Consider the following 27,500-nt stretch of genomic DNA (forward strand, 5'->3'; position numbering starts at 1 on the left):
AATATATATTATATATATATATATATATATATATATATATATATATTATATATATATATATATGCATACATATATCTCTATCTATATATATGGTATGGCTATTTAGAAGAGCAAAATGACTATAATTTACAATTATTTTTAAACTAGGCAGAAAAGAACAAATAAAGCCTGTGGGATATATTCACCCAACTATTGATTAGCTGTTTTTTGAGTTTACTCATATGGGGCTTAAGACAAATAAAGATTGAGTGGACACAGTTGGAGTTTTGATCATTTTTGTTTTATTTTGTTGTTGTTCATGTGACTTCCAAGTTTAGCATATTCAGATGAGCAATTATCTTAGAAATGCTGAGGCTTCAAGTGGTGGATGCTCTATTCAGGTACCTGTCACTTTAATAAATGTTTTCCTTCTTAAGCGTCTCCACCTGAATTTTTCTATTTTTACCACAGGGACCAAAATGTTATCCAGTAGAGTTTTGTCCAAAGAAAATGGGGACTGGAGGAATGGCATAATCCATCATTCATCTGTTGGCTGTCAGCAAAGGTTTAAAGTAAATGAAGAAATAACTAGAAAAGTGCCTTATGTGGTCTCTATACTCTACAAATATCCCAACATTTTGAGGAAGGGAGATGCGTTTTTAAAAAAAAATATCTATAAGAAAAATTAAGATGCTTAACTTTTTTTTATATTGTATTGCTTACAACGATGATGGATATCATACCTCTGGAAGTATTTTGCTAAAATCACACCTGACCCTTTTCCAGTTTGCATCTCACTTTTCATTCTTACTTTTCTTCTGTATAGCCTTGATTTACTGGGCACCACACTCCCCCGGTCTCTTCTGGCTCTCTCTTTGGATTCTTTCTCTCCCTTTCTCTTAATGTTTGTCTCTTCACATTGCTGTTTTGTCATCTCTATTTTCTCTGGTTAATTGTACTTATACCCATGCTTTTTGCTAATGCCTAAATGTTGATGACTTTATAATCATGTATCTAGTCTAGACTTTTTCTTTGTACTCTGTACCCAATTTTCAAAAATTGTCCATTGCCTGTATGTCAGGCCTATAGACATTCAAATACAATGTTAAACCTGAATTCATTGAACATTGTCTTTTCTCTAATACAAATTCCTCTTTTTGAATTAATTATGTTGGTCGGTGCACATGCTGGTTATGCTTGTTTATGCATCTGTACTCAGTTACCCACATGAGAAACCTAGGAGCCATTCCATACTTTGTCTTTATCCCACTTCTCTCTGTCTTTGAGTCCCATTGAGTCCACCTCCAGAATCTCCTTCCCTCCCTCTTTGCTATTGCTCTCTTAAATAAGAATCACATGACCTCTTGCTTGACCTGTAAGAGCGAACCTGAGATTTCTGCCTTCAGTCTGGTCTTCCTCCCTCTGTTTTTCACATTGAGTATACAGGAAATGTTCTAAGAATGTAAATCTGTTTAGATCAAGTTCCTGTTTTTGTTACTTTTTGGTACCCACTCAAAGAAGTTTCAGTAGTTTCTCTCGACAAGTCAAATCCAGCTAAAAGATATGATATCATTTAGCCTTGTAGTGTTTTTGATATATTGAAATTGGTGTCCAACATTAAGAGATTGAGAGATAGTATATCAATCTCTAAATTTCAGGCTTCTCCTGAAATTCTGGGAGAGCTGAGAGATTGGATCACACAGCTACATCTGAGTGGTGGATTCCCACACAGTGGAGCATTTTTATGTGGGTCCCGACAGCCGCTTGCTGTTTGACTCTCTTTGTTGGTCTGACTCCCCTGAGCATGTTGGTTTGTTCCTACCGTTTTCTCATGTAGTTCTTCATTCACCCTCTGTCTAGACATGCCAAAGTACTCCTGTTTATAATGCTCGGCATCATGTTTTAGGTCTTCATTATTTTATATACACTGCTTCCTTCTCCTGGAATCCTGCTTCTCTTCCTTATCTGCTTCATGGATTACTCATTACTATGCCCCAGCTCAATCCTCTTCTTTGTAAAGCCACTCCTGGCCTGATCAAACCAAGGTAGTTCCTTCCTTTCTTTGATCTTTGATACCCAAGTAAACCTAATTTTGTGGTACGTCAAGTTGTACTTACTACATCTTGTTTTCTAAAATAATGTCTGAAGTAAGCATGTAGCTCTTTCTTGAAAGGGATAATACATGAATTTAGAGTAGTGTTGAGCACAGTTTGTAGATATTTAAAGTAGATATTTACTTCAATTTCTACACTTTCATGCTGGTACAATGAAGATGATTATAATTATGAAGATTATAAAGATGTATAGGGAAAATCCTCTCCTCTACAAGCTACCTATCCCAGTTCCCCATTTCACCTTCCTCTCAAATCTTCAACCCAGATAACTACTGTTTTTAATGATTTACCTTTCTAGATTCTCTTTATGTTTAAACAAGCAAATACAAATATATACCCCCACTTTAAATAATAACAACAAAATGGCATACCATACCAAAGAAAGCAAGTACTGTAAATACTGAAGAGCTTCTTAATTCTTTTGTTTGAATAGCTTAATAGTATCCCATTGTTTGGATTTACCAAATTTATATAGTCAATCTCATATAAATAAGCTTTTGCTACTTTACATGGTGCTAAAGTGAATAACTGTGTCAATTCTTATGGGAGCAAGATCTTAAGAAGTGTATACAGTTACAATATTGATAATCCTTTCATAGTTGCCCCTATGGAGATATGCTAATTTACACTCTCTTTGTCAGTGCATGGGAGTATTGATTACTTACACCATATCACTTATAAAATGAAGTATTATACTTCTGGATGTTGATCAGACTGATAGGAGTAAAGGGGTAGTTCATTGTAGTTTTTATTAACTTTTATGAGTGAAATGGGATGTCTTTTCATATGTTTCTTCAGGAACTCTTTTTATCCTTTGCTAATTATTTTTTTTGTGGAGTGGTGGGGGGAGGTTGAATGTTTATCTTTTCCTTACTAATCTCTAGGGGCTTTTTAAGTATATGTTTTGAAGATTAGCCATTGCTAAAAATGGAATTTGCAAATGTTTTTTTCCAATTTATCATTTACCCTTTGGTTTGGCCTAGTCAAATATTAAATTTATTTTATCTTCATTCTAAATTTTGTCATTCAAAACATTTTATTTTTATATGGATAAAATGTATCAATCTTTTATCGATCTACATCTAGGATCATAATTTCAAATACTTTCTACATCTTAAGATTATAAAATAAGTTAAATTTATTCCTGGTCATTTTAACTTCTGTGTTTTTGCCTTGTATAAGAACTTTTCTTTGACCATATCTTCTGACTGGTTGTTGTTTATATATATGAATTAAATTCTGTATTTAATTTTGTAACGTGCTACCTTATTAAATTCCCTTATTGTTTGCAGTTCAGTTTATTTTCTTGAAGTATTGAGATATATTGTTTATAAGTAGTGATGGTTGTACCTCTTCCTTCCCAATTTTATACTTATAACTTTTTCTCCTAATATGTTTTCTAGTATTTCCAGTAAAAAGTTAATTAATAGTAGTGTTACTGGTCAATTTTTTTTTCTTTTCTTTTTTTTTTTTAAATACTACTCTATCAGATACACTAGACCCCTGTAGCTGGGCATACGCTGTGGTGCACTTATTCTTTTAATTCTCATTTCTTGTTGTCTTTTAGGTAAATCACATAAATTTCAGTATTTGGTTCCATCTCCTGTGTTAACATTTTAATTATAACTCTTCATGTTATTTTGTGTTGGTTTATATAGAGATTACAATGTCAATCTTTAGGGTATTATAATTCTCAAACAATTGCATATTACTTTATGGACAATATAAGACCTTACCCAGTAGAATTTCATTTACCTGTCCCCTCCTTTTACTTTTGTTGTCTTATATTTTATTTCTACATATGCTGTGACCCTTATGACATGTGCTTAAAGCCTGTATACCCAAATATGTATTCCTATTGGAGCTCTTTATTCCTTCATGCAAATTTCAGTTTTCATTATTTCTTCCCAATCTAAAGATCCCTTTTTAACATTCAGGGAATTAATGTCAGAAATGAATTCTTTCAGCTTTTACCTGACCAAAAATTTCCTTTATTTATTTCACCATTGTTTTTGAATGATATATACACAGGATATTGAATTTTAGTTTGACATATTCTCTCCTCTTTTTCTTTACTATAAGTTGTCATTATTTTTTCCTTTTCATGTGCCTCAGAATTTTTATTGTATGTTATATATTTTATATAAAAGTAGAGTATCAAGCTAGTAAAATGTTATCAAAACCATGAGCCAGGCATGGTGGTGCACAACTGAGGCAGGATGATGACAAGTTGGAGGCTAGCCTGTGCAACTTAGCAAGACCTTGCCTCAAAATAAAATATTTAGGGGTTGGAGTTGTGGCTTAGCATTAGAGCACTCGCCTAGCATGTGCAAGGCACTGGGTTCAATCCTCAGCACCACATAAAAATAAATAAATAAATAAAGGTATTGTGCCCAACTACAACTAATAAATAAATAGATAGATAGATAGATAGATAGATAGATAGATAGATAGATAAATAAGATATTTAAAAAGTGTGTGTGGGGGGGAGTCAGGCGTGGCTCAGTGGTAGAGCAGGTGCCCAGCCTGCAAAAGTCCCTGCCTTCAATACCCACACTATACACACACACATACACATACCCCAAACACATTAATGTGCATTTATGATAGAAAACTATTCAGAACAGAAGTAAGAAAGAACAGAAAAAGGACTGTCCTTGAAATTTACATAGTAGGAGTTAGACTGAGTACACTTTGGGATTCTGGAAGAATCTTTTGTCTATCTCTGCATCTAATTGGGACTACTATGCCTAAAGATAATTCAGAAAAAAATTCTGGGCTGTGCCCCTCAGATGATTAAAGAGTTGAAAAATTAGGCAGATGAAGAAAGGTCCTGGGATCATTTTCCCTGAATGGAAAGTTGTAGAGTTGTTAAGTGTCTTCAAGTCTGTGAAGAGCTATTATGCCAAGTATGGTCAGCAGCTGTGTATTGGTCTCTACCGTATGTGTAACTACAGTACTGTGGATTTAAGTTCAGTTTAGGGAAATAATTCCCGGCAGTAACCAGTTATTGTTGGTAAGCTTCTTTGTGGAAGTTAAGGACCTCTTTTTCAAGGTCTTTGTAAGATGCACTTGGTGTTGGATGATGTAAGAGAGCAAGGCACACTAGAGGACTCTCAAGGTCCCTTCTAGCCCTGAGGTCCTATTATTATTGCATATTTATAGAGCACCCAAATTGGCTGTGTTCTTTTCAGAGACCAGAATTACATTCAGTTCCTGTCCAGTGCTATCACAGTCAAAATTAGACAGATCAGCAATGCCTTAGTTGCCAAGTCAAGTCAGAGTTGAGTGGGCTTCTGTCTAACTACCTGAAAATTTGTATTCATTCTTGAACATTAGAGAGTGACCTCTGAGCACGGTAAAAGATCTTAGGTTCGTGTTATATCTCTCCAGGGGGATTTTTATTGGTTTACTCTAAGAATTTTTGTAAAATAATAAATAAATAAATCATATATTATTATGTGTTAAGCAATCTAATTTAGAATCACTGTCCTCACATCTTTTATTATAAAATAAAATGGAGAAAAAGAATTGCACTTTATTGCCAAACTATTTAAATGTTACATAATATTCTTTCTTTCTTTGGTTGGTTTTTGATTTTTTGTTTGTTTTGAAGTGCCAGGGATCAAACCAGGGCTAGGCAGCACTCTATTACTGACCTATGTCCCCAGCCCTATTTTTTATTTTGTACTGATAACTTTCGATTTCTCTGACCATGGATAAATTTGAATCTATACTAAGGGGTGAACTAAAAACTAAAACTTTTAACTGTTTAAATAAAGTCCCATATTTTTACTGAAAAAAAAGGAATACACCATAATATTTGGTGAAAATGAATTGTTTAAATTGTCTGAATTTGAAAGAAAATTGTATTTTTGCTTAACATTAGCTATCTAATCAAGGATTCATTTGAAATTCACGTAATCTCAGACATTAACTACTTGTTGAAGGTTAGCTTACCAGAACTTCTGTTCCTTTATTCCACTAATATTTAAATATTTAATTATTTTAAATGTAATATTTGGAAATACTTTTAAACTTCCAGACAGTTTTGAAGAATAGTACATAGAACATAATATATTTTTACCTATTATTAACATTTTGCTCTACTTGCTTTATCATCTGTGCATGCTTTCTTTCTCTCTTTTTTTTTTTTTGTACACAATACCTTTATTTTGTTTATTTATTTTTACGTGGTGCTGAGGATCGAACCCAGGGCCTCACACATGCTAGGTGAGTGCTCTACCGCTGAGCCACAACCCCAGTCCTCTCTGTAAGTCTTTCTATATATTTTTTCTGAGCCAAATAAGTATAAATTGCATAATCATGCATCTTTGCAAGTAGTTTTATAACTCCCTTCAAAATAAAAATATTATCTCATTACTATATTACTTAAAATGTAGAGGTAGCTTGAAGCATTACATTTGACCTTGCTTTTGTCCTCATCTATTTTAACCATCATTAGGGAGAGATATGTGTACATAGAGTATTTTTGTTGACTGTTCTTTAATGAAGCTTTAAGTTTTGACATAAGTACCTGTTGCTACAATACATAATGGCTTTGCCATAGGACATATTACAGAATTTTGCAAAGTGCTAAATTCTTGTTAATAATTTTGATAGAAGAAAACTCATTTTCAGATTCTAAATATTTTCATTTAAACAATTGAACTTACTCAATTTCTATCCAGTAAAACGACATGGGTTCAATTGAAGTTTTGGCTTGTAAGTTTATTTATTTTCTATTTCAGCTTAATTTGGAATCACAGAACTGAATTAATTTATTTGTTCATTTCCCTTGTAGTAGTTTATGATTGCATAAATGTCAGCCAAGACTGAATTTCACTGTAGAATTAGCTATCTCAGCTCCAGAATGAAGATGTGACTCAACAAAAATAATAAAGGGAAATATATTAAATAATTTTAGATGTGTAAATCAATTTTAGATATGAAAATCAATATTCAATTGTAAAGATTTTTATTGCCATATTTTTCTTCATTTATTAACATTGGTGATATCTAAGATTAATAGCAACTTTGAATAGATCTACTCTGAATAGTTCTTCAAATAGTCTGAGGTGTAGTGTTGCTCTGGTGAGGTCAGTTCACTAAAGTTTTTGTTTGTGTTTTTCGGGTATTGAAGACAGAGTCAGTAAGGTCCAAGGAGAATGATGTCACTACTCATTGTGGGCAGACATACTCCCTGCCTTGCTGGAAGGCTTACATGGGCCAGAGAGCAAACAAAAGTACAACACATGCTAACTTTTTCCACATAGCCACTGAATTCTGACCTGGAACTTTATTAGATAGCCTCGTTGTCCATGTAACTTTTAACTTCTATTTGTCATTGTTTCTTCTTTGTATTTATTAGTTTTTAGCTCACTGTGTGCTTGTTCAATGTTATGTGACTGCCAGGAAAACTAGACAATATTAGTCCAAGAGGATTTTTCTTTCTGAAGCACCCACATGTAGGATATGCAATCTATAGTAATTCTTATTCATTTGAAATACACCAATTTGCTCCTGTCAGTAGAGGATAGGTTTGTTGTTTTAAATTGCTGGGTTTTGTTTTTGTTGGCATGTTCCCCGATACAAATTGAATGGCTGACAAAAATCTATTCGTATGACAGTTCAATCTAGATAAGTGCCCTCTGTTGCCTAACAGTACAATTTGGGGTCTCAGAGATAAAAGCAAACTGAATGCCAGGCTTGTAGCACAGCTTCTTCGTGCAGATAACAGAGGTAATCCATATTCCTCAGGTCCACAGATCAGAAAAGAAGAAATATGCATGCACATCATCTCGTTTGAAATGGTGGTCTTTTAGCTTCTGCATAATAAAAAATAGAGATATCTAACTTATGAGAACAATAAAATAGCTGATATGAAATATGCCTATATTTTAAATTAAAGAGAAATGTGGTATTGACATATAAAGTTGGAGAGGGTTCTGTTGCTTAGCATTTTCCCATAGTATATTGGCTTTTGTTGAATGCATGTACTTTCTATTTTAACATTCCCATTCTAAAATAAGTTATATCTTTAGGCGATGATTCTTTCATAGGTTTGATATTTTGCTGGAGATAGAGCTGAAGGAGTTGAGTCTTTATACCTATTGATTTATCTCTGCTTTAAAACATGTTGGTCTTTTTGCAGAAGTGCTTCCCAAGTATAATTCACATATAAAAAGAAGGACAAATATGTGGTAACCACAGTTATGAGAAAAGAATTGGACTAATGCATAAGATAACAAACATCTTAGAAATATGGCCAAGGGCCCACATGTAGATATTCTGAAAAATAATGGTAAAGTCTGCTGATTGATTGAAGAACTTTACCCAAGGAGAGAGTTGGATACTTTTTAGGTTTTTGTCTAAGGAGAACATGTGCATGGTAATACCATCCCTCAAATTAGAGAAAGACAGAGGAGGAATATTAAATAGAAGCAAGATAATACCCCTGTTGTCTATGTTAAGTCTGAGATACCTTTAGGCTAAGATGCCCATAGGAATTGGATTTGTGGGTAGAATATTCCAGCTTCTAAGCACTAGTTAGAATGATGGGAATAGATGATATCTTTCAGATGAGCAAGAAGAGGACCAAGAAAGGATACCTAGGGAATATAAGCATTCCTGGGAAGACTAAGAGAATAGTTACACTGAAGAGCCTGAGGCAAGACCAGAGGTAGGGGGAATTCCATAGGAGGGTGGCACTGAAAGTGAGTGGTAATGTCAGATGATATGGAGAGATAAGTTGAAGAAAAGGACTAAATGTGATCATTAGAGCCAAAGTTGACACAATTTAAGCAACAAAATTAATGAAATAATATTAGATTATAAATCCAAAGTATAAAAACATCCATAAATCCATATTGATATGAATAAATAATTGAATAATGATCAGTAGACAACTTCCCATGCATAAGAGTATCAAATGGTTTGTGTAGATACTCTGCCCTCAAGGAGATGGATCATAACTCCTACTCCTTAAATGTGAACCACACAAAGTACAGTACAGAAGAGGAAAAGAGCTTTACAGTGGAGAGATCTGACAAACACCACCTCAGCCAGGTGACCAAAGTCAACATAAGCAGTGGTGATAATATGTAACCTTAATATCATGTGATAAAAATGGCTCTTCACCTCTGTGGTCTTCCTTTGAAAAACACTGAACTCCAGTCTGGTTATGAGAAAAACATCAGACAAATCCCAATTGAGGGGCAGTCTACAAAATACCTAATCATTGCTCCTCAAAATTGTCACGGTCATCAAAAGCAAGAAAGTCTGAGAAAACCATCACAATCCTAGAGCAGCATAAGGAGACATGACTAGTAAATATATTGCAAAATCTTGGATGGGATCCTAGAACAGAAGAAGAACCTTAGTTAAAAACTAAGGAAATCTAAGAAAATGATGGACTTAATAATAATAATAATGTACAATAATTAATGATTAATTCACTAATTGTGATAAACGGGGTGTGGGTTATATGAGAACTCTTTACTATCATTGCAACTTTTGTATAAATCTGTAACTATCATAAAAAGTTAATTTTAAAAAATGTGGTCAGTGATTTTGACAACTAGGAAATCATTGATGATCCTGGGGAGACCTAAAGAGCAATAGGAGAGTAGGCAGTTTGTAATAAGTTGACAAGTGACTGGAACATGATAGGTGGAGTTAGTGATGTAAAATACTCTTTTAAGAAGCTTGGCTAATCTGGGCAGGGTGGTGCACACTGGTAATCTCAGCAACTCAGAGGATCTCGAGTTTAAGGCCAGCTTGGGCAACTTAGGGAGATCCTGTCTCAAAACAAACAAACAAAAAAAGGGTTGGGGATGTAGCTCAGTGGCAAAGCACCTCTGGGTTCAAGCCCCAGTGCCAAAACAAAGAAACAAAAACCTAATTAATTTATTAAAAAAAAAAAAAAAACAGCTGCTAAGAAATAAAGGATGAAGAGGTTGATACACTTAGAAATGTTTATAAAGTTGAATGAAAGAACAAATAGGGACTGAAATGTTAAAGGTGCAGAACAAAGAACATTTAATTGATAAAGTAAAGCCTCTGGCTAGGCAGGATTTTTTTTTTTTTCCATTTCAAAATGGAGAATCTTTTAGGATGAACATGTTTATGTATTTATGAATCTGGTATTAATATTTATACTTACTTTATTATATTTTTATTTTGGGTCACTCTGTTATAAAAGTCACCTTCAAAATGTTTTCACTGAAAATTTGGGCTAAAATGGTTTGTTCCTATTGCCTAAGCATTACAGCTTTACTGGCTGTATCCATAAAGCATTAGAAGACATCTTACATCTCTGAATTATGAACACTAAAACCTCACTGTAGCATAGTATACTACTTAATTTTTTTTTTAATCTGTCACAACATGGGTCCAAAAGTAAGTCTCAGGGGTAAATAAAGCTGTAAAAATTGTTTGCCTATGAAATGGCTGGTTCCAGTATAGAATTTTAAGTTAACCATACAGAGAGTCAGCAGATCCAGTGGGTAAGCAGGAAATTCTTAACCCTTCTTAATAATCTGTGTGGCTTTTCTCTAAGCCATGTAGGTAGATTATTGTTGCTTTATAGTGCAGCCTTTGAAGATTAATCTTGAAAACCATCTAACATCCATAGGTGTGGTTATGACTCACCCTCTGAAATCAGACGTTTTATTCTATCAAATAAAACATTTTACCTAAGCATTTGCCATCCTTGAATTCTAAAATTTATTGTATTCAGTATTCCAATGTCGAAAAATAATGTATAAGTAAAGGTTTATTATTCCTGCTGCTGTTGTTATTATTATTGAGGGAGGATGATCAGAAACAAAACAAGCTAATTAACTTTGTAGCTGATACATTCACAGAACTGGGTGAATGGCATAGTCAACCTTGGCTTTGCAAAATGAAGGTAGGACCACTCCAGCCTGTCTTGGTGGCATAGTCAAGTGAAGAACACAGAATTGTGAAGGGGTTTGTGTCCTTGTTCTTCCCTCACCCTATGGCCTCAGGTAGTAGATCACTCATCTGGTTTAGAACCCTTCATCTATGAATCTGTAGCATGATCTAGGTGATGACTCGTGTGATACCTCAGTGTCAGTTACAGAATCCTCAGGATCTGTTCTCGAAATTATGGCTATGCACAGATTTTTCAATGAATTATCACTTTTCCTTCCCAGTACTAGGCAGTTATATAGGGAAAGTAGAATTATGTGAATTAATTACATTAATTGATATATTCCAGTTCAGTAATTTTAAAATACAAGTCAAGCATCTGGTACATAGCATTCATTCATTTATCAGAGTATTATTTTTACAGTGGAAGTATGTAGGACATTTATATATCATTAACAAACAAAATAGTAAACATTTTGATTATTTCAAGTAGAGTCTGTAGAGTTATTTTATTTTACATTCAGCAAGACTTTAAAGAATTAGATTTCTTCCATAGCATACTTTCACTATTCCAGATGCTAACAACAACATCTGGGCATTCTATCATGAGCTGATTTTCTGAATGAAGTAACTTAATTGCTGATTGACAAACTAACATGATTTAAGACACAGACACACTGTTCAATAGCAGTGTCAAAAGTCATAAACTACAAGCACATGCAGACAAATGGGGCCATGATACTAGCTAACTTATGATGCATTTTGAAACACTAATGCTAAACTTAAACTTCAGGCTAAAATTTAGAAATTCAGGGAGAGGAAATGAAGAAGTGCAGTTACCCGATTTTCTGGCTCTCTGTTTTATAAATCATTAAATGATATAGCAGCAATGTGGTCAGAGTTCCTAGTCTAAATAAAAATCTGTTCTAGCACTGTGCAACATAAATGGAGTTCTTTTTCCATATGGATTGCACATGGGTCTGTGAGAGTCCCTATGCGTGTCCACACATATAACCTCATCATATGTATATAAATATTCACATATGATGTGTAATTAAATTTTTAAAGTAATTAAGAGGCAGTATGGTATGATTTATCTCATTATTTACAGCCAAAAAATAAATATCCATTTCAAAAATGTCAAATGTGTTTGAAAATACAAACAAAAATAATAAATGACAGTGCTTATGATAAGGAAAAACTTTTTTTAAAAAAATGTCAAGTCTCTCTTTCTTGTACAACATACCACAATGGATTATTTCGTATTCTCATGTTAGCCTGTTTTTGCAACTCTGATGGTAGCTTGGCAGCAGGGCATGTTAGTATTTTCTCTCAGGTGGCTTGGGTATGGTCCATGGGCCACAGACTTATGATAGATAGAAAGTATATTTTCCTTTATTAATGTTACAGTATTGATGACATGTGGCATGTGCACTTCCCAGCGAATGGACTTGACCTTTAACTCTAAACAGTCTCTCTAGAGTAAGAGCAAGCCATGTTTAGTGGAATGATACTTAGAAGAAACATGTTGGAACTCACTTTCTCTGATAACATTAAAGAAATGCAGTGAAGTTTTTACTATTGGAAACCATCCAAAAATTGCAGCACCATAAAATAAGGAATTGGACAGACACAATTTTACAGAATTACTGGGTTAAATAATAAATAACATGGACTTTTTAAAGCTATTCTTGGTATATACTGGCAAATAATTTTTTAAGAAGGATGCACTTATACTCTTATCCATATATATATGTACTGGTTTATTACATTATTTTCAATATTATCAATTAATATTCAGATGAGCATGATTTGTAAGATTAACAGCCAAATTTATAGGATAGGTTTATATTTGTTCATAATATTTACATTCTCACAACAACTCTAGGAAATAAGTATTAGCCACTATTCTAGAGACAGGGAAACTGATATTAAAAAATCTCAATTTGACCAAGATCACATACTGAAATGTTATCTCTATTCTGTTCTTTCCATTCAGTGCCTTATGTTTTTTCTTTGTAACAACTTCTAGGCATCAAACATTTACCTAAAAGTTTACTTTGCCTTTACTTAAGTGATATAGTATTATAGTTTTAGACTTAAATTCCTTTTTGCTAGAACTTCATAGAGTACAGGGAGTGCTGTGATGAGCAAGAATTCATAAATTCCTTTTTATTTATTTTTCTCCAAAATGTAAGTTTCTTGTCTGAATTGGTAAGTCATTTTGAGGTTAAAAATGGAATACTTGGTGCCAATGATAGATACATTTTGAAAATGCCATCTGGGTCTTATAGTGCTATGATATTATTTAATTAGAACCAGATAAAATTAGGTAAGAAATGAATGCCAGAAATTATATGGCTAGCTAATAAATATAATTTCACCATATTCTGTAGTTATCCCAAAGTGTTAATTATAACAGGAGCAGTTAAATTCTTTGGCTATGAAAGCATAGCAGTTTTTAATAGATGTATCACCTGGTAACCTTGGGCATTATTAAATATATGGGGACTGAAAAACATGGTAGAAGGAATGGAAAAGTCTGGCCAGACTGTGTAATTTGTTTTAGAACTACGGAGAAATCTATTAACCATTTCTTCGATAGACCAATTTGATTGAGAAGTAGGACAAGCTGTTCTTTCATTACTTACCAAAACCAAACTGCACTTTGTATCAATTATTTGGCTGTCTGCAGCACATAGATTAGAATAAAGGGCATTCTTGGTGTTTGTGAATATTGCAGATCCCTGATTACTAATTAAAGTCCTGAATGAAGGAAACTAGGCTAAAATTGAATGGGAATGAGTAAGTCTTAATTCTGTGATGCAGATGTTAGAAACAGATTGTCTTGAGCAGCCCAGTCAGTGCAGTGACATTGTACATGGCCAGGGAGTATTCACTTCCCAGGTAAAACTCAAGTCAAATGCCTCCGAGATGCTTTCCTTTCCCATGCCTTGTGATGTGGCTGTATGGGTATTAATTTAGTGAAATATCCTGTCTGCCAGGTGTGGGAACTAGCTGATTTTATTGTAATACCAGATCATTACTTAATTCATATGCAACAGAGAACAGCACATGGAAAGCATTATAAATCTATTTACAATGTGGCTGGTCTGATGATAACATTGTATTAAATTCCCAGGTGAGGCAATTTAAGCAATTGCTTTGCCATGTGCACGCCATGGAAATTAAATTCTCATATACGCTTTAGTAATAAACCAACTTCATTGTTATGTTTTTGCTTGTGGTGGGCTTTAGAATCCTCATTCTGGTTATATATACCCTGTTTCACATACAGAATCATACAAGAGACAGGACCACAGGTCACAAGTTTTAATTAATTTAAGCTAAGTTAATTCATTTTGTCTCTAATTTAGCAGTGCCTGTCCATGAACACATTCAGCTCAATTGGGAAATGTTAAGGCTTGGGTCAAGTAGATAGATTATTTCAAGCCAAATTTCCAGTCAGACCTGAAAAGTGTATCTATTTGAACTTGACTTTAAGAAAATCAGCCAATCGGTATGCAAAAATCCTATTCATATATGAGGTGAAAAACTGACAATCTTTGAATCTGAAATTCTTGCTTTTATAACCACAGACTCGCTTTTGTCATGGGTTTAAAATAGTCATTGAAACTGTGCATCTAACTTCTTAGAGTTAAGTCACAATCAATGGTTAATTTTTCATAGTTTTGTCCAATATGATCTGTAGATTCTCTAACCAACTGTATCTAGTCCACCATGAAAGTCAGAAAGAATAAGCTTTACATAAGCATACAAGTAAAACCTAAATGTTCTAGTATTTAATACTCTTTGTGTGTGCACACCTGTGTGTGTGTGTGTGTGTGAGAGAGAGAGAGAGAGAGAGAGAGAGAGAGAGAGAGAGATTTGGCAGTTGAAGCTTTTTCACCCTTATGGTATAGACCAGAAACTGAAGTAGATTACAAACTGCATAGAGCTTCTGTCTTTTCCAGAGCCACATATAAAGCACCAGTAGACAGTGGGAACTGACAACTAAGACTAAAAATGTTGACAATTTCTTGATTTGCCTGGTTAGCTTATGTATAGAAGTCATTAACTATTTATAAAATGCATTATGAATTGGGTTCCTTCAAACTGTAGCTGAATGTGTGACATTTCCAGCTCAAATTCTCATGCTTGCATTTGGCTAAAGTACAGATTTTATACTGTTGATAATGAAGTAAAAATATTTTAGTTAGGTTTATCAAGATACAACAGAGATTTCAGTTTCATTAACTTTGAATCCTTTAAATTAAAATATTGTTTAGATACTCAGAAGTGTAGCATGAGGTTTTTTTTTTTAATTCCATAAAAGATAGCAGAACTTATTGATGTTTTGAAGGAAAATTATTCCTAAAATAAGCAGTCTGTCATTCAGAGGAATTTTGCCTTTTTTTTTTCAATTAGTTTAGTTATGGTCTTGCAGGCTAAATTATGTCTGATTACATACAATCAATCTGTTTACTGAAAATTTTAAACCATTAGAAAATATAAGAAAATAACCAATGTTGGGCATTAAAATATAATTATTAATAAAACAAAGTAATGATTTGTTTTATTTTTATAAGACAAAACTCAAGTGAAAAGAGTTCTATTTTAGCATTACTGTGCCATTTCCAAGGGGTAGAACTATTTTTGATATTTGAAATGAGTTGTCTTTTCTTTAAGAAAAGTCAATCCTGTCCGAGAATACTTTGTTAAACTCAGCATATCATTTGCTTAATTACATCTAGAAAAGCCATCCAAATGACCAGTTTTTACCATCCCAGTGGTAAAGAATGACATTGATAGGGACCACCCCTCAACTGCAGATAATCCTTAGGTTTCCTCTTGCTAAGCATGCATGCTCTTAATTGCTGGTTTTCAAAAGCAGTACATTCTGCAGTACAATCTAACCAAAACAAGATTAGATATTTAAGGGATACACACTTGTAATTTTCTTCCTCTTTTTTAGTATATTAAATCAAAATAAGATATAATGTAATTGAACAATCTATGCCAATTTGTTGGTATTTTGTTGAAAAAAGGAAAAAAACAAAAACAATCTCCATATGATATTCTTGCATACTGAGGAATGTTTTAGTCCCCCATAGTGATGAAATGAATAATTAAAAAGGCAGCTCTGATACCACAGCCTGTTTAAAGGTTCTCATTCCCTTTAATACCATAAAATACTTTTGCTTAGCTAGTTTGAAACTACTATACTGGAGATCTCCAAATGGGCAAAAGAAAGCTTTAGCTTGGTCTAAATGTTGTATTAAAGCCATGAAGTAGATTGTCCTTGTAACTTAGCATTTTAAAATGCAATTCTGCATAAAGTCAATAGAAATAACTAATTAATAGTAATTTCAGTAAATACAATAAGAGACACAACCTTAATATATGCTGCTTGTGGTGATAAAAATGTCAGGTTTGTTCATAGATGAATGAGTTGGGGCACTCCTAATTTTCAGGAGATCTGATATAGTTGTCTTTATTGATCTCAGGCTAATGGCAACTTCTCTAATTTGTCCTCCCCACAATATTGTGGTAGTTTTGTTTACCTCCTTACATATTTATTGTGAGTGCAAAGGTGTATGTTTGTGATAGTCTTGGAGCAGAGACTCAGGGCAGGAAGGGGATGCCACCATCTCCTTTATACTGAAACATTTTGCAATTCTTGTGCTGTTTTTTCCCCTGTGTCTTTCCATAGGGTAATAGAATAGGGAGCAATTTATTTTTTTTTAAACAGGCCTCCTAAATTCTAGTCTCAGTTTGATCATGACCATACTATTAGAACTCCATGAAAATTTTTTTTCCCCTAAAAAGGGGGGTTGTAGGTTTTTTATTTTATTTATACTCCACTGAGCCTTTTTTAATTGTGCTCTGCTAGAACTGTAAGCCCCCAGTCTTAAATAGTATGTAATGAACTAAATTCTCTCTTATGTGCCATTCTTGGAAAAATTGAGAAAAAGTCCTTTGGTTGTTCTTGTCTAAGGTCCTTTTAAATTCCAGTATGATATGATTTCATGTCTATGGTGTTATGATCTCTATGTGGCCAAGCAGTGTTACTTATTCACTAGTCTAAAAATGTAATGGAAATCTTATTGTTGACTTCTGCTCATGGATTATGGATAGTCCTTTTCAACTACAATGCTTTTTCAGACCACAATTGAACAGGTAAGAAATTTATGTCTCAAAGTGTAGATTCAAGTGAGAAAGAGATGACTCTGTTTTCTAACTGATCATTTTTGTTTAGTTCAGAAGCAGAAAAGCTTACAAAGTAACTTGTAAATCTGAATTTGGGTCTGAAATAGTGAAGATGCTGTAGGAACTGAGGACCATATATAGTTTCACAACTAATTTTCAGAGTCATTTACCTTTTCCAAATTGTATATACGTTTAGATAATTCATTAATTGCTTGCAGACATGCCGCTCCAACTTTACAAGTGCAGGTAGATTTCTTGTAAAACAAAGTTTCAGTGCGTGAAACATTGACTCAGCCCACTTGTCTTTATTACTGGGATTGTGAAAGGTTGACTCATAGCTTACTAGCCTTTATTTACTGGGATTGAAAATTTTAATTTGCTTTACCAGACAGACACAGGCTGTGTACACACACACATACTCCTTTTCATTAGGCCATAATTTATAGAGAAGTTGGAGATATTTAAATTATTATTTGGATAGGGGATAAGTTTTAAAATCCTTCTCTTTCTGGTTAGTAGCATCACAATAAAGAAAGAAATATAGATGTGTGAGGCCAGGGATTCCAGAGTAAAATTTGAGATATAATTATTATCATAGAATTAGAATTTTAAAAGCTCTAAATTATATAGTCTATTTCCTGCTACAATATACAGTTTTTTAAAATTACAATCTAAGGTTTATAAATATTCAGCTATTTAGCTCCATTTCTTTCAGTTTAGTAGTCTTATTTGAATGTTGATGTACAGAATGATATACAAGTTCTAACCCATTTATGAATATTAATAGAATATGTGCACAATGCAGTTTTCTTTCATTATTGACATTTTTAAAAACTTCTTATTTACATTAAATTACTCAAGTTCAGGAACTTTAGGCAACTTTGGTTTGCAGATTTTCGCCAATAGATAGGTTTCCATTAGGGGGCTCTCGAGGTTTGAGATGATCAGCCTTGATACCATAACGCTTCGAAGCCTTTACTTTCTAACGTTCCTCTCCTCTTTCCCTTTTTGTTTTGTTTTATAGAAAAGGTCACGGATCGCCTACAGTGACGAAGTACGGAATGAGCTCCTAGGGGATGATGGGAATTCCTCAGAGAACCAGGTAGAATGCTAATCAGGAAGGCCCGGTGGGTGGCTGGAGGGTGAAGGAGGTCACAGGCACACTGGGCTCTCAAGCTGCTCCTTAACAGTATTAGCAGCAACTCATGTGGAAGCGATACTGTTTAATGCAAAGCTGGAGTCTTAATCAACTTCAAAATGTTTCTTGGAGATCTTACATTTAACCCTTTACCTTGTGATCACTGTCTGCTATCTTTTAAAAAATCTTTTCTTCTCTTTTCTTTATTATTTAGTACTTAAGGAATAACTTGAAACACACTGTTTGCAGACAAAGCCAAGGTCTTCACCTCAAACACATGTAAAAGGAATAAAAAAGTACATAATACAGCTTTGATAATAATGCAGTATAATTAAATCAACACTTGCAGCAAAACAAATGAAAGTAAGCTTTCAAAATTCAACAGCGCAGCTCAGTCTCCTATTGTGTAGCTTCTTAAAAATACATTCACCAAAATGCAAATTTTAAGTACCAGTGCCAACTTGGATACCCAGATAATGGTAATATTATCTTGCTTCTGTCAAATAATAGTAATAATAATAATAATAGGATAAGTCTTTTTTTGCAGTTTAAGATCTGTGTAGACAAAAAGTAAGATAGTTTCTTCTTAAAAGAGCCTTACAACTTGGGCTGTCAGTTCTCATTGGATCACATTCTAGTGTCATTAGTCTAATTAATGTCCTACTTCTTTCTTTAAGTTAATACTACAGACTTCATAATTTTACATTGATAATATATGACTTTTTTAAAATGTTTCAAAACTTGAGTGTAGAGATGATTTAAAGAATGTAAAGATGATTTAGAGACGGAATGATGACAGGAAACTTCACAAGCAAGACTTGAATGTGTTTATTAATGTTATTTTGGAAAGTATGATAAAGATCTCTACTCTGCCTGAATAAAACTGAACATAAATCATTCACTGGAGAAACTGAAATTTTAATAAGATAGTTAAACAACATATCAATACACATTATAAAAAAGTGCATAACTGTATTTACCATTTCAAATAGATTATATTTGCTGATACAATATCACCATATATGCTGATACTATATTCCTAGCTACTGTAATGTTAATGTTGTAAACAGGGATGTTGCTTTGTGAGGAAAACCCCACTCCCACCTCTGTGCACGCACGTGCACACACACACACACACACACAAAACCAGAAAAACAGGAGAGGAATCACTGAGCTGATGATGTTTGTTTTGGTGAAGTTCTCAACTCCTCCACTATTTGGATGTATCAGCTTGAGTTCAGACATGTAAACACATTCAGATTTGACTTGGGATTTCAGCTTCCCTGATTGAAATGTGAGAATAGCTAAAGGAAAAAAATAGCACATCAAACATAAAAGGGTGATGTGATGAAGGGGTTTTACTCATAATAGATTAAATAATGTGAGGATGAGAGAAAAATATTTTCTTCTTTTTTTAAAAGTGAGATTTAGATTGCTCATACCTCTTGAATGAATGAGTAGTAACTTTCCTCCTACCTACTGCAAAAAAGCATTATCTTTTTTGCAAAAAAAAGTGAACGCATAGTTCCCATGTCAGTTCTTTAAAAAGCTATAGATCTTTCCCTCATTTGAAACTACTGCCTAAAGTAGAGGAAATAGAAAGGAAGGGGGTGTTCTTGTCTAGCTCAGACTCCTTCATTGTAATGAATGTTGTAGTTCTGTGACAGGAATCCCTTTTTTTAAAGCATGTTCACTTCTCCTAATGGACGTTTTATGTGCCTAAAATATTTGCCTTGCATACTTATAAGTATGATTTTTATGCCTAAAGAAAAATATTCCACAAAAATACATTTGAGTTAATGTTTTTCTGGATTTTGCAAATTAAATTTCTGTCACTTTAAAGTGATTATGCAGAGATTTCCCCTGGACTTGTGTAAGTCAAACTTACAAATTCTGAAAGTGCTTGGAGAACCTGGAGTTTAGTTGTAAGGAGCTGTCACTTTAATAGATAGAGTATGATAAGTTATAACCATGAGGATATATAACTGATAGATTATTATTTATGTGAACTTTCAAGTTTAAGATTTGAATGAGGCTTGAAAGTTCAAAGAGACTACGCTTTGGGGATATTTTGTGGCAACTGTAGGAAAATTTCCATATGATAAAGTCATTCAATTTTGTTTTGTGGCTCTTTGTTATAATATAGGAATTAAAATCTCTGAAAGTAAAGCGCATCATTTACTAGGTATGGTCACTTGAAAATAACTTTATTCTTTCCAAGGGCTTCGTCTTAAGCATTATCATTCTGTCTTTTTAAAATATCCTATTTGCCAGTTTTTATTTAGGCTGAATAATCACAATAGAGGCTTTTTTTCTGAAGAAAAAATATTTTAAATTGGTATCTCAGAAACTACGAAGATAGCTTTTTTTCTAGGAGTGATTACCAATAATTTATGTAAGAAAATAGTTTCTGTTTAGAAATAAGTTTACTTTTAATTGTTGACAAATTGATTTTCAGAACTTCTTGTTCATGTATTTATGATAAACTTTCAATATACAGTAAAATTTAGAGATAAACAAAATGGAACAAAAGTATCAAAAAAAGTATTTGTTTATTGAAATTAGGTTATATCTGTCATTTAAAAATATATACATCAGAAAATATAATAAGAAGCAATAGCAATGATTGCAAATAGGTGAAAGAAATACTGACTAGTTATTTTCAATGCATCATACACATACTGCCTACATAGTGAGTTCTTTGTAAAGATTTGGACAAACATGAATGCAGAAGCTATCATTTCTCATTCTGGCTATTTGTAATGCAGGGTTTTAGGCACCTAGACCCTGACTGTTTAAGCATATAATTATAACCTTCCAATTAACTATAAATTATGTTAATTTACTCTTAAGTATATAATAAACATTTCTGCCATTATTGGAAATGCCAACATTTCAGAAATTTTCAAATGTATCTTTAAAGTCCCTCATACAATGCACACTTTCACTTATTTACAGATTAATTGCTCATATCAGTTCATTTCTGATCTACACTTATTTCATTCAATCAAATATAGCTCTTTTGGTTTATAAGAAAGGAACAGAATTGAAGTGTTGTTGGGTTCTCAGCTTTCCAAGGGCTTCTGTCATAAGCATTATCATTGTGTCTTTTTAAAATATCCTATTTGCCATCTAATATAACAACAGTTGTTTTCCCTGAGAGTTGAGTTCTTGAATGTAGTGATGCTACATTTAGAGAGACACCTTAAATACTTCTTAACTTGATTTCCTTTCATAAGAACCTGTCCCAAAAAAAGGACAAAAAACAATTTATAGAATGAAACCATAAAGCCTTTCATAGTGGAGTGTGATAATGGGGCAAATAAAACGTCTAAGTTCTAGTTTTGAACTTAGTAGTCTCACAGTTACCGTATGCAAAATTATATTGATTGTTAATTTTGAGTAAATCCGAAGCAGAAGATTCAAAAATATATGAAGAGTAGGACAGCTCTAAACATGAGGAAATTTTTGTGGTAAAGCAATATTTAGCAGATAATGATTGCTTAATTTTTTAATACAAGGTTCTCTTAAGTTCCGATTTGGGCTTGCTGTGCATAAAGTGTGTCAAACTTCAGCTACATACCAGGGGGTGAAGTCGGTCAATTTAATTCCCAAGATCTAAAGAAGGTCGGTATCATTTCATATAGCCCTGGCAGAGCAGATCATTACCAGGCACAAATCTGTTCGTTACGTGCTGAGGGTTTATAGCAAAATAAATAGACTGTCATCATAAGTTCAGAAAATTGTGTGTTCGACCCACGATAATGTGTAAAGGGCGTTTAATAGAGTTCAGCATTTATTCGTTATCTGTATGCGGACAGAGACGGCAGTCGTGTTATCAGCTTTAAAAAAAAAATTCGGTAGTTCTGTAGGTCACGTGACGCACCTCACACACAGAGGCGCGCGCGCATGAACCCTCGCATGCTCTGCAGTGCAGGTTTGATTTTAGTCACAGCAGAAGGCTTAACCACAAGAGATTCCACTGGTTCAAACCAGCGTAAACCAGATTTTTTCAGCCCACAAAGGAACAGATTACCTCTTGTATCAAATTCTGCATTGGAGGGAAAAAAAAAAATCTTTTGTTTCAAAAAGATGTTGATTATCATAACTCAACATTGCGGTATTACACACTTTCATGTCACCTATGATGGAGCTAGTAGCTCGATAAAATACGAAATCAGTACTTACACTCTAGCCTGTGCGTTCCTTGTTAATTTTCAAAAATAGACCATCTTTTGTTTACTTGAATGCATAACTCTCGGCCTAACTGAAAAAAAAGATTTAAAAAAAAAACTTCCCATTACCTAGCTTAGCTACAAATCCGGTGTGGAGCCTGAATGCAGCCATGCAGCACAAACAAGATAGAACGTTTTTTGTTTGGAACCTATTGAAAAAACAAATGGGTAGCATTTTTAAACACTCATTGATTATGGCAGGGTGGCATGCCCCAAATGGTCTCTATTGCTGAGGAGTAGTTTTAAACTTTGGCCCTTTAAGTATCATAGTCAACTGAAGAATGGTGCCCCCAGAAAGAAAAGAGGGCTGTGCGATCAATTCCCAGATCGTCCCTTTCTGAGAATTAATGTTTGCCTTTTTCTCCCATGATGTTCAAGGAGCAAAGAAAAAGATTCCAATATGTGATAGGCCAGGTGTCTCAGTTTAAAATTTCCCTTCTTCTGTGGAAGAATTTTAACTTTCCATGTGAGATGATGAGATGCTTTACTGGTACACAGTGGATAGCTGCTGAGAGAACGAGTGTATTTAAAAATAATGACAACTTCTTGTCTATTTTGAAAGTATGATAGTAAATTTTCATTTTTATTGAATACACAGTAAGATATTACATAATAAATCGTTTACCCTCTTTATAAAGTGTTTCAACAATTTTGAAATTTCATTCTTTAGTACTTGAAATACTTTTTCTATAACAAATAAAATAACAGAATAAGCTGGAATGTATGTTGCCTGCCTGGATTTCTAGACAAAAACAGCATTAAGCATTGAGAATTCCAGGCTATAGTAAACATGATACTTTTGGACTAAGACACTTATGGTGAGCAATTCATAGCACGTTTCTCCCAAAGCAATAGTTTAATTTATTGGCCTGCATATGTCAAGTGTTATAACAGATGTTACAGATATTTAGATGTTTAAAAATTATCAGTTATAGACCTGAATTGCTGAGGATGCAAATTTCAGACCTAGAATGTGGTTTATAGTCTGTAACAACATAGGTATCAGTTTCTGTTCATTTCAGAAACTGTGGTTGTCATCTCAACTATACAGTGATATTGTGGTTTAGAGTAGCAACACACACACACACACACACAGAGAATGAGGCAGTCATGTAATTATATTTTTTTTCAAGCTTTTAAAAAGTTAAGTAAAATTTTATCTGTTATATTTAAAGTGATAGGAAAATGTTCTATATAGGAGAATTAAAATGTTGTCACAGGAGAATTTTCTAACAAGTGAAGGGTGGTTTTTTTTTTATTATACTTTAGTGAAACAGAGTACATTACAAATGAAGCCACATTTACAAATGAAGTAAGAGAGTTCATTACTTTAAGAAAGCCCAGTTTACAAGATGAAAAGAATTGGAAAAAAAAAGAAAGAAAGAATTAAAATGAAAACATGCCATTTGATTGCAGTAGTCTCTTAAGCAAAGTGAAATTCTAAAAATTGACTGATACATACAATAGTTCTAGGATAGTGGAATATTTTCTGATGTATGTCCTAAATAAGTATTATCTATACTGGCATACTTTATTCTGAATTAAAATAATTTTACCTCTAAATACAATCCTATTACTAGAGTGGGTTCACATATGATATTCACATCATAGTTTGTTGTTTTAGGTCCTTACTAGAACCAAAGCATGAACTATTAATCATTTTCATTTGTTGGTAAATCTGAAATCAGTTGTCAAGATTCCAAATAGAGAAACATCCTGAAAACTTGTATATACAAAACCTCTTCAGTGGTACATTCTTAGAAGAGAGGAACAGTAAACTTGTTTTCTTTCTTTATAATATAGACTTCTATGAAGTCGTTCCCCTTTATTTCATGATGGTGTCTTAGATGTGCTTTAAAAGAGAATTTCACACTATTCTCTTTGTTTAATGTGACAGTGTGAGAAAGTGATCTTTATTCGTTCAAAAAACTCTGCATGTAGTCTATGTTTAGGTTCTTTTAATGTGTTTGTCTGTGATTTTTAAATGCTAAACATGTAAACAGATAAATTGTCAATGTTAATTCTGTACCCTGTCACACAACTGATCTTTCTTTCCTGCCATTTCTTTCCTTTTTATCTTTTTTTTGTGCATTCATGTTGCAGTTGATAAAATTACGTGAAGAGGTAAGTACTTTCTAGCTTCCCTTTTTTTTTTCTTAAATTCTACTTTTCCTTATAAAATTGATTTTCTAAATCTGAAGTAGATCTTTGTATTCATTTTTTCTTGGGCAATCTATACATAGCAACACTATTGATTTTGTTGTCCAAAAATCTTCTCTTCTAACTATCTTCTAAAAATCTACTATATCCTAATCGTGCTTATTACAAAAATCATTGTTGACATTGGGGAAAAGTTAATATTTTAAAGGCCAAAAAAGGAAGAATAATAAAGGAATATATTTGCACCAAGTATAATTTTATTTTAGGCTCCAACTTCAAGTTTGCTTTATTTATTAACTTCTCAGAGAAGTTAATATGATTTATTTTTTTTCCTGATATTCTAATTTACTTTACTGAAACTTTGTTCTTACATAATCTCTTTCCCTCACCCAAAATTCTTAAGTTCAAAATAAGATACCATGAATCTATTATCCTTTTGGGGAAACACACATGTTATAAATGCCCTACTTGTCCGTATACATAGATACCTAAGACTAGTCAGAGCTCACGTCATTGTTAAACACTTTCCTTTTTATAGGAAATAGTACCTAAATGAGTTCTCATTTTTCTGTAAGTTGGTTTCATAATGCAGCCCCAAATTATTTTGTGGACTAGCAGATATTTGCAGCAATGTTAATAATTTTATCCTTATATCAATGAGGAATGCTGAATGATTCTGTTTATTTCTTGGTGTTTTTGTTTTTCAGTTATGCCAAACATATCAAATATGCTCTGGTATTCTTTTTCAAAGGTAGTTATATTTTTTTATTTAATTAGATTGAATTTTGTTATTTTTGTATCAAGACATAAAATAATGGACCATTTTGCCATTTAGAAATTGCCTAATTCCTTATAATAATCAGTGTACTTTGAATTATTTTCAAATTAAATTGACTGTATTGATTGAGGTTTTCCCAGAAATTCTTTATTTTTGTAGATCATCATTCTCTGGGTGATGCAAACATTAACTTGGAATTTTGTAGATACTGGTTTTCAACAGCTCTTCTGATTTAAATTGCCTTAATGTTGTCCTTTCTTAGTAAAAGTAATGATGATATATAAACTGAAGGGGGAAAATATGCCCCAAAATACACCCTCACACTCACCAACTTTCTTGCTTTTTTTTAAAATTTTTTCTACAAGAAAGGAGATTATCTAGCAAAGGAATATAATTAACTATTATGTAGAAGATTATTATTTTGCTGCAAGATAGCATATCTATTTGTATATATTTGCATATTCTCATGATTAAGTAAAGAATCTGAATTTTCAAATGATGACAGAACTACCAATAGACTTGAAAACCTCCATATGAAGAAACTACACAAAGCTCTTGCCCCCAAATTTAAGCAATGAATATGATTAATAAAATCTTGTGTCTTATTACAAGCAGCATTTTTGAGAGACGATTTATTTCTGTTAAGCTCGAATGCTGTGTATTTGGAGTTCTTAATTCCTAAAGCTAAAAACATCAAGTCTGCATTTCTCTTAAAATATATTATTGTTAGTGGCTTCTTTTGTTGTCCCTGCAGCAGCAGTTTCATCAGCCATGGTATGGAGTTCATGTTTGAAAAACTGTATTCTATAATAAAATTATAATCAGAAGAATTAGATTGTTCAAGTAATAGCATAATATACTCTGAAATATTATTCTACAAATTCTTTGATATGGATGTAGCACTGACATTTATAGACTTAGACTATGGTGATGACACTAAATTGGCATATGTTTTGCTCAGAAGTGATTGTCTCCCAGTCGGGATTCTAATAGTTCAGTGAATGTTATCCCAGATTTCTTACTTTCACCTATGCTAAGAAGACAGGCACCTATCTGCTACAAAATATGATGTTTTGTTGTGTTTGGAAGCAAAGTATGCCCTATCCCTTCCTTGTGATGCTCTTTTTGGGATTCTTTCTGGGAACGGGGCATGCTTGGAGGCAGGGCTGTAGCATAGAGGGAGCTGATCTGGCGTTGGCTGTGCCGAGCTATTTGAATCCTGCGTTCTCCAGCTCTCCACTTTGCGCAGCTCCTCACACAAGTTGAGCTCCGTCTGAAGCTCCTGCACAGCTTCACTTACCTGCTTTGAAAAGGGCTAAGAAGTGGGTGAGAGAATGAGTTTGGGATGGAGTGTGGGGGCAAGTTGAAAGCATCAGCTGCCACTGTAGTGTATTTCCTTTCATTTACAGCGACCAGGGCAATGTACAACTAAGGGAACAATGTAAATAGCACAGCTGTTATAAGAACTTGGTTTTAGTTTGACTTAAGTGAAGAGATTCCAAAACTCCAAGTGAGATCCTGCAGGAAAGCAGCTGGTAAACTGATAGTCCTCTGAGTACAGATTTACTCTGATAAAACTGAACCCTCCCCAAGAAGAGTTACTCCCATTATTTGGAAATATACATTTCTTAAAGTTCTTTGAGAAATTCTGCTCCCAGGATGGATATAGAATCCTAAACACATTCTACATTTAAATGCTTTATTTCCTACATTATATATTAGCATATAAGTAAGAATGTCTATTTCCAGTATTGACCTATAGTTTTTTAATCTATAGTAGCTGTGTGTTTTCTCTTAATTTAGGATTTCATCTAATTTGAAAATGAACAAAAAAAGTTCCTCTTTTCTTAGTCTGGATTAAAATTCAACCTTATATCTGCTTTCACAAATCTGATTAATACCTTTTTTAGAGAATCACCAGTTTGAAGTTAAATCTTTTGTTAAGGTAGAAAACAATATTCAGAGGAGAGAAGAGCAATCCTTACTCCCAG

At 33.4% G+C, this 27,500-nt stretch overlaps 1 protein-coding gene across 6 annotated transcripts in view; it reads left to right on the forward strand.

Moving 5' to 3' along the window:
* Vti1a (vesicle transport through interaction with t-SNAREs 1A) overlaps positions 1-27,500 on the forward strand; it is a 342,770-nt gene that overhangs the window by 46,481 nt on the left and 268,789 nt on the right. For 3 of the 6 annotated variants that reach the window (XM_048807334.1, XM_048807336.1, XM_048807338.1), the window contains exons 4-5: positions 18,223-18,300; positions 24,675-24,695. In XM_048807334.1, the coding sequence (XP_048663291.1) occupies positions 18,223-18,300; positions 24,675-24,695 (99 nt within the window). The remainder of the gene's footprint in view (positions 1-18,222; positions 18,301-24,674; positions 24,696-27,500) is intronic. The other 3 variants (XM_048807335.1, XM_048807337.1, XM_015494805.2) reach the window with 1 other exon arrangement.

The sequence above is a fragment of the Marmota marmota genome, unplaced genomic scaffold (assembly GCF_001458135.2).
Source record: "Marmota marmota marmota unplaced genomic scaffold, marMar, whole genome shotgun sequence".
NCBI classification, from domain to species: Eukaryota; Metazoa; Chordata; class Mammalia; order Rodentia; family Sciuridae; genus Marmota; species Marmota marmota.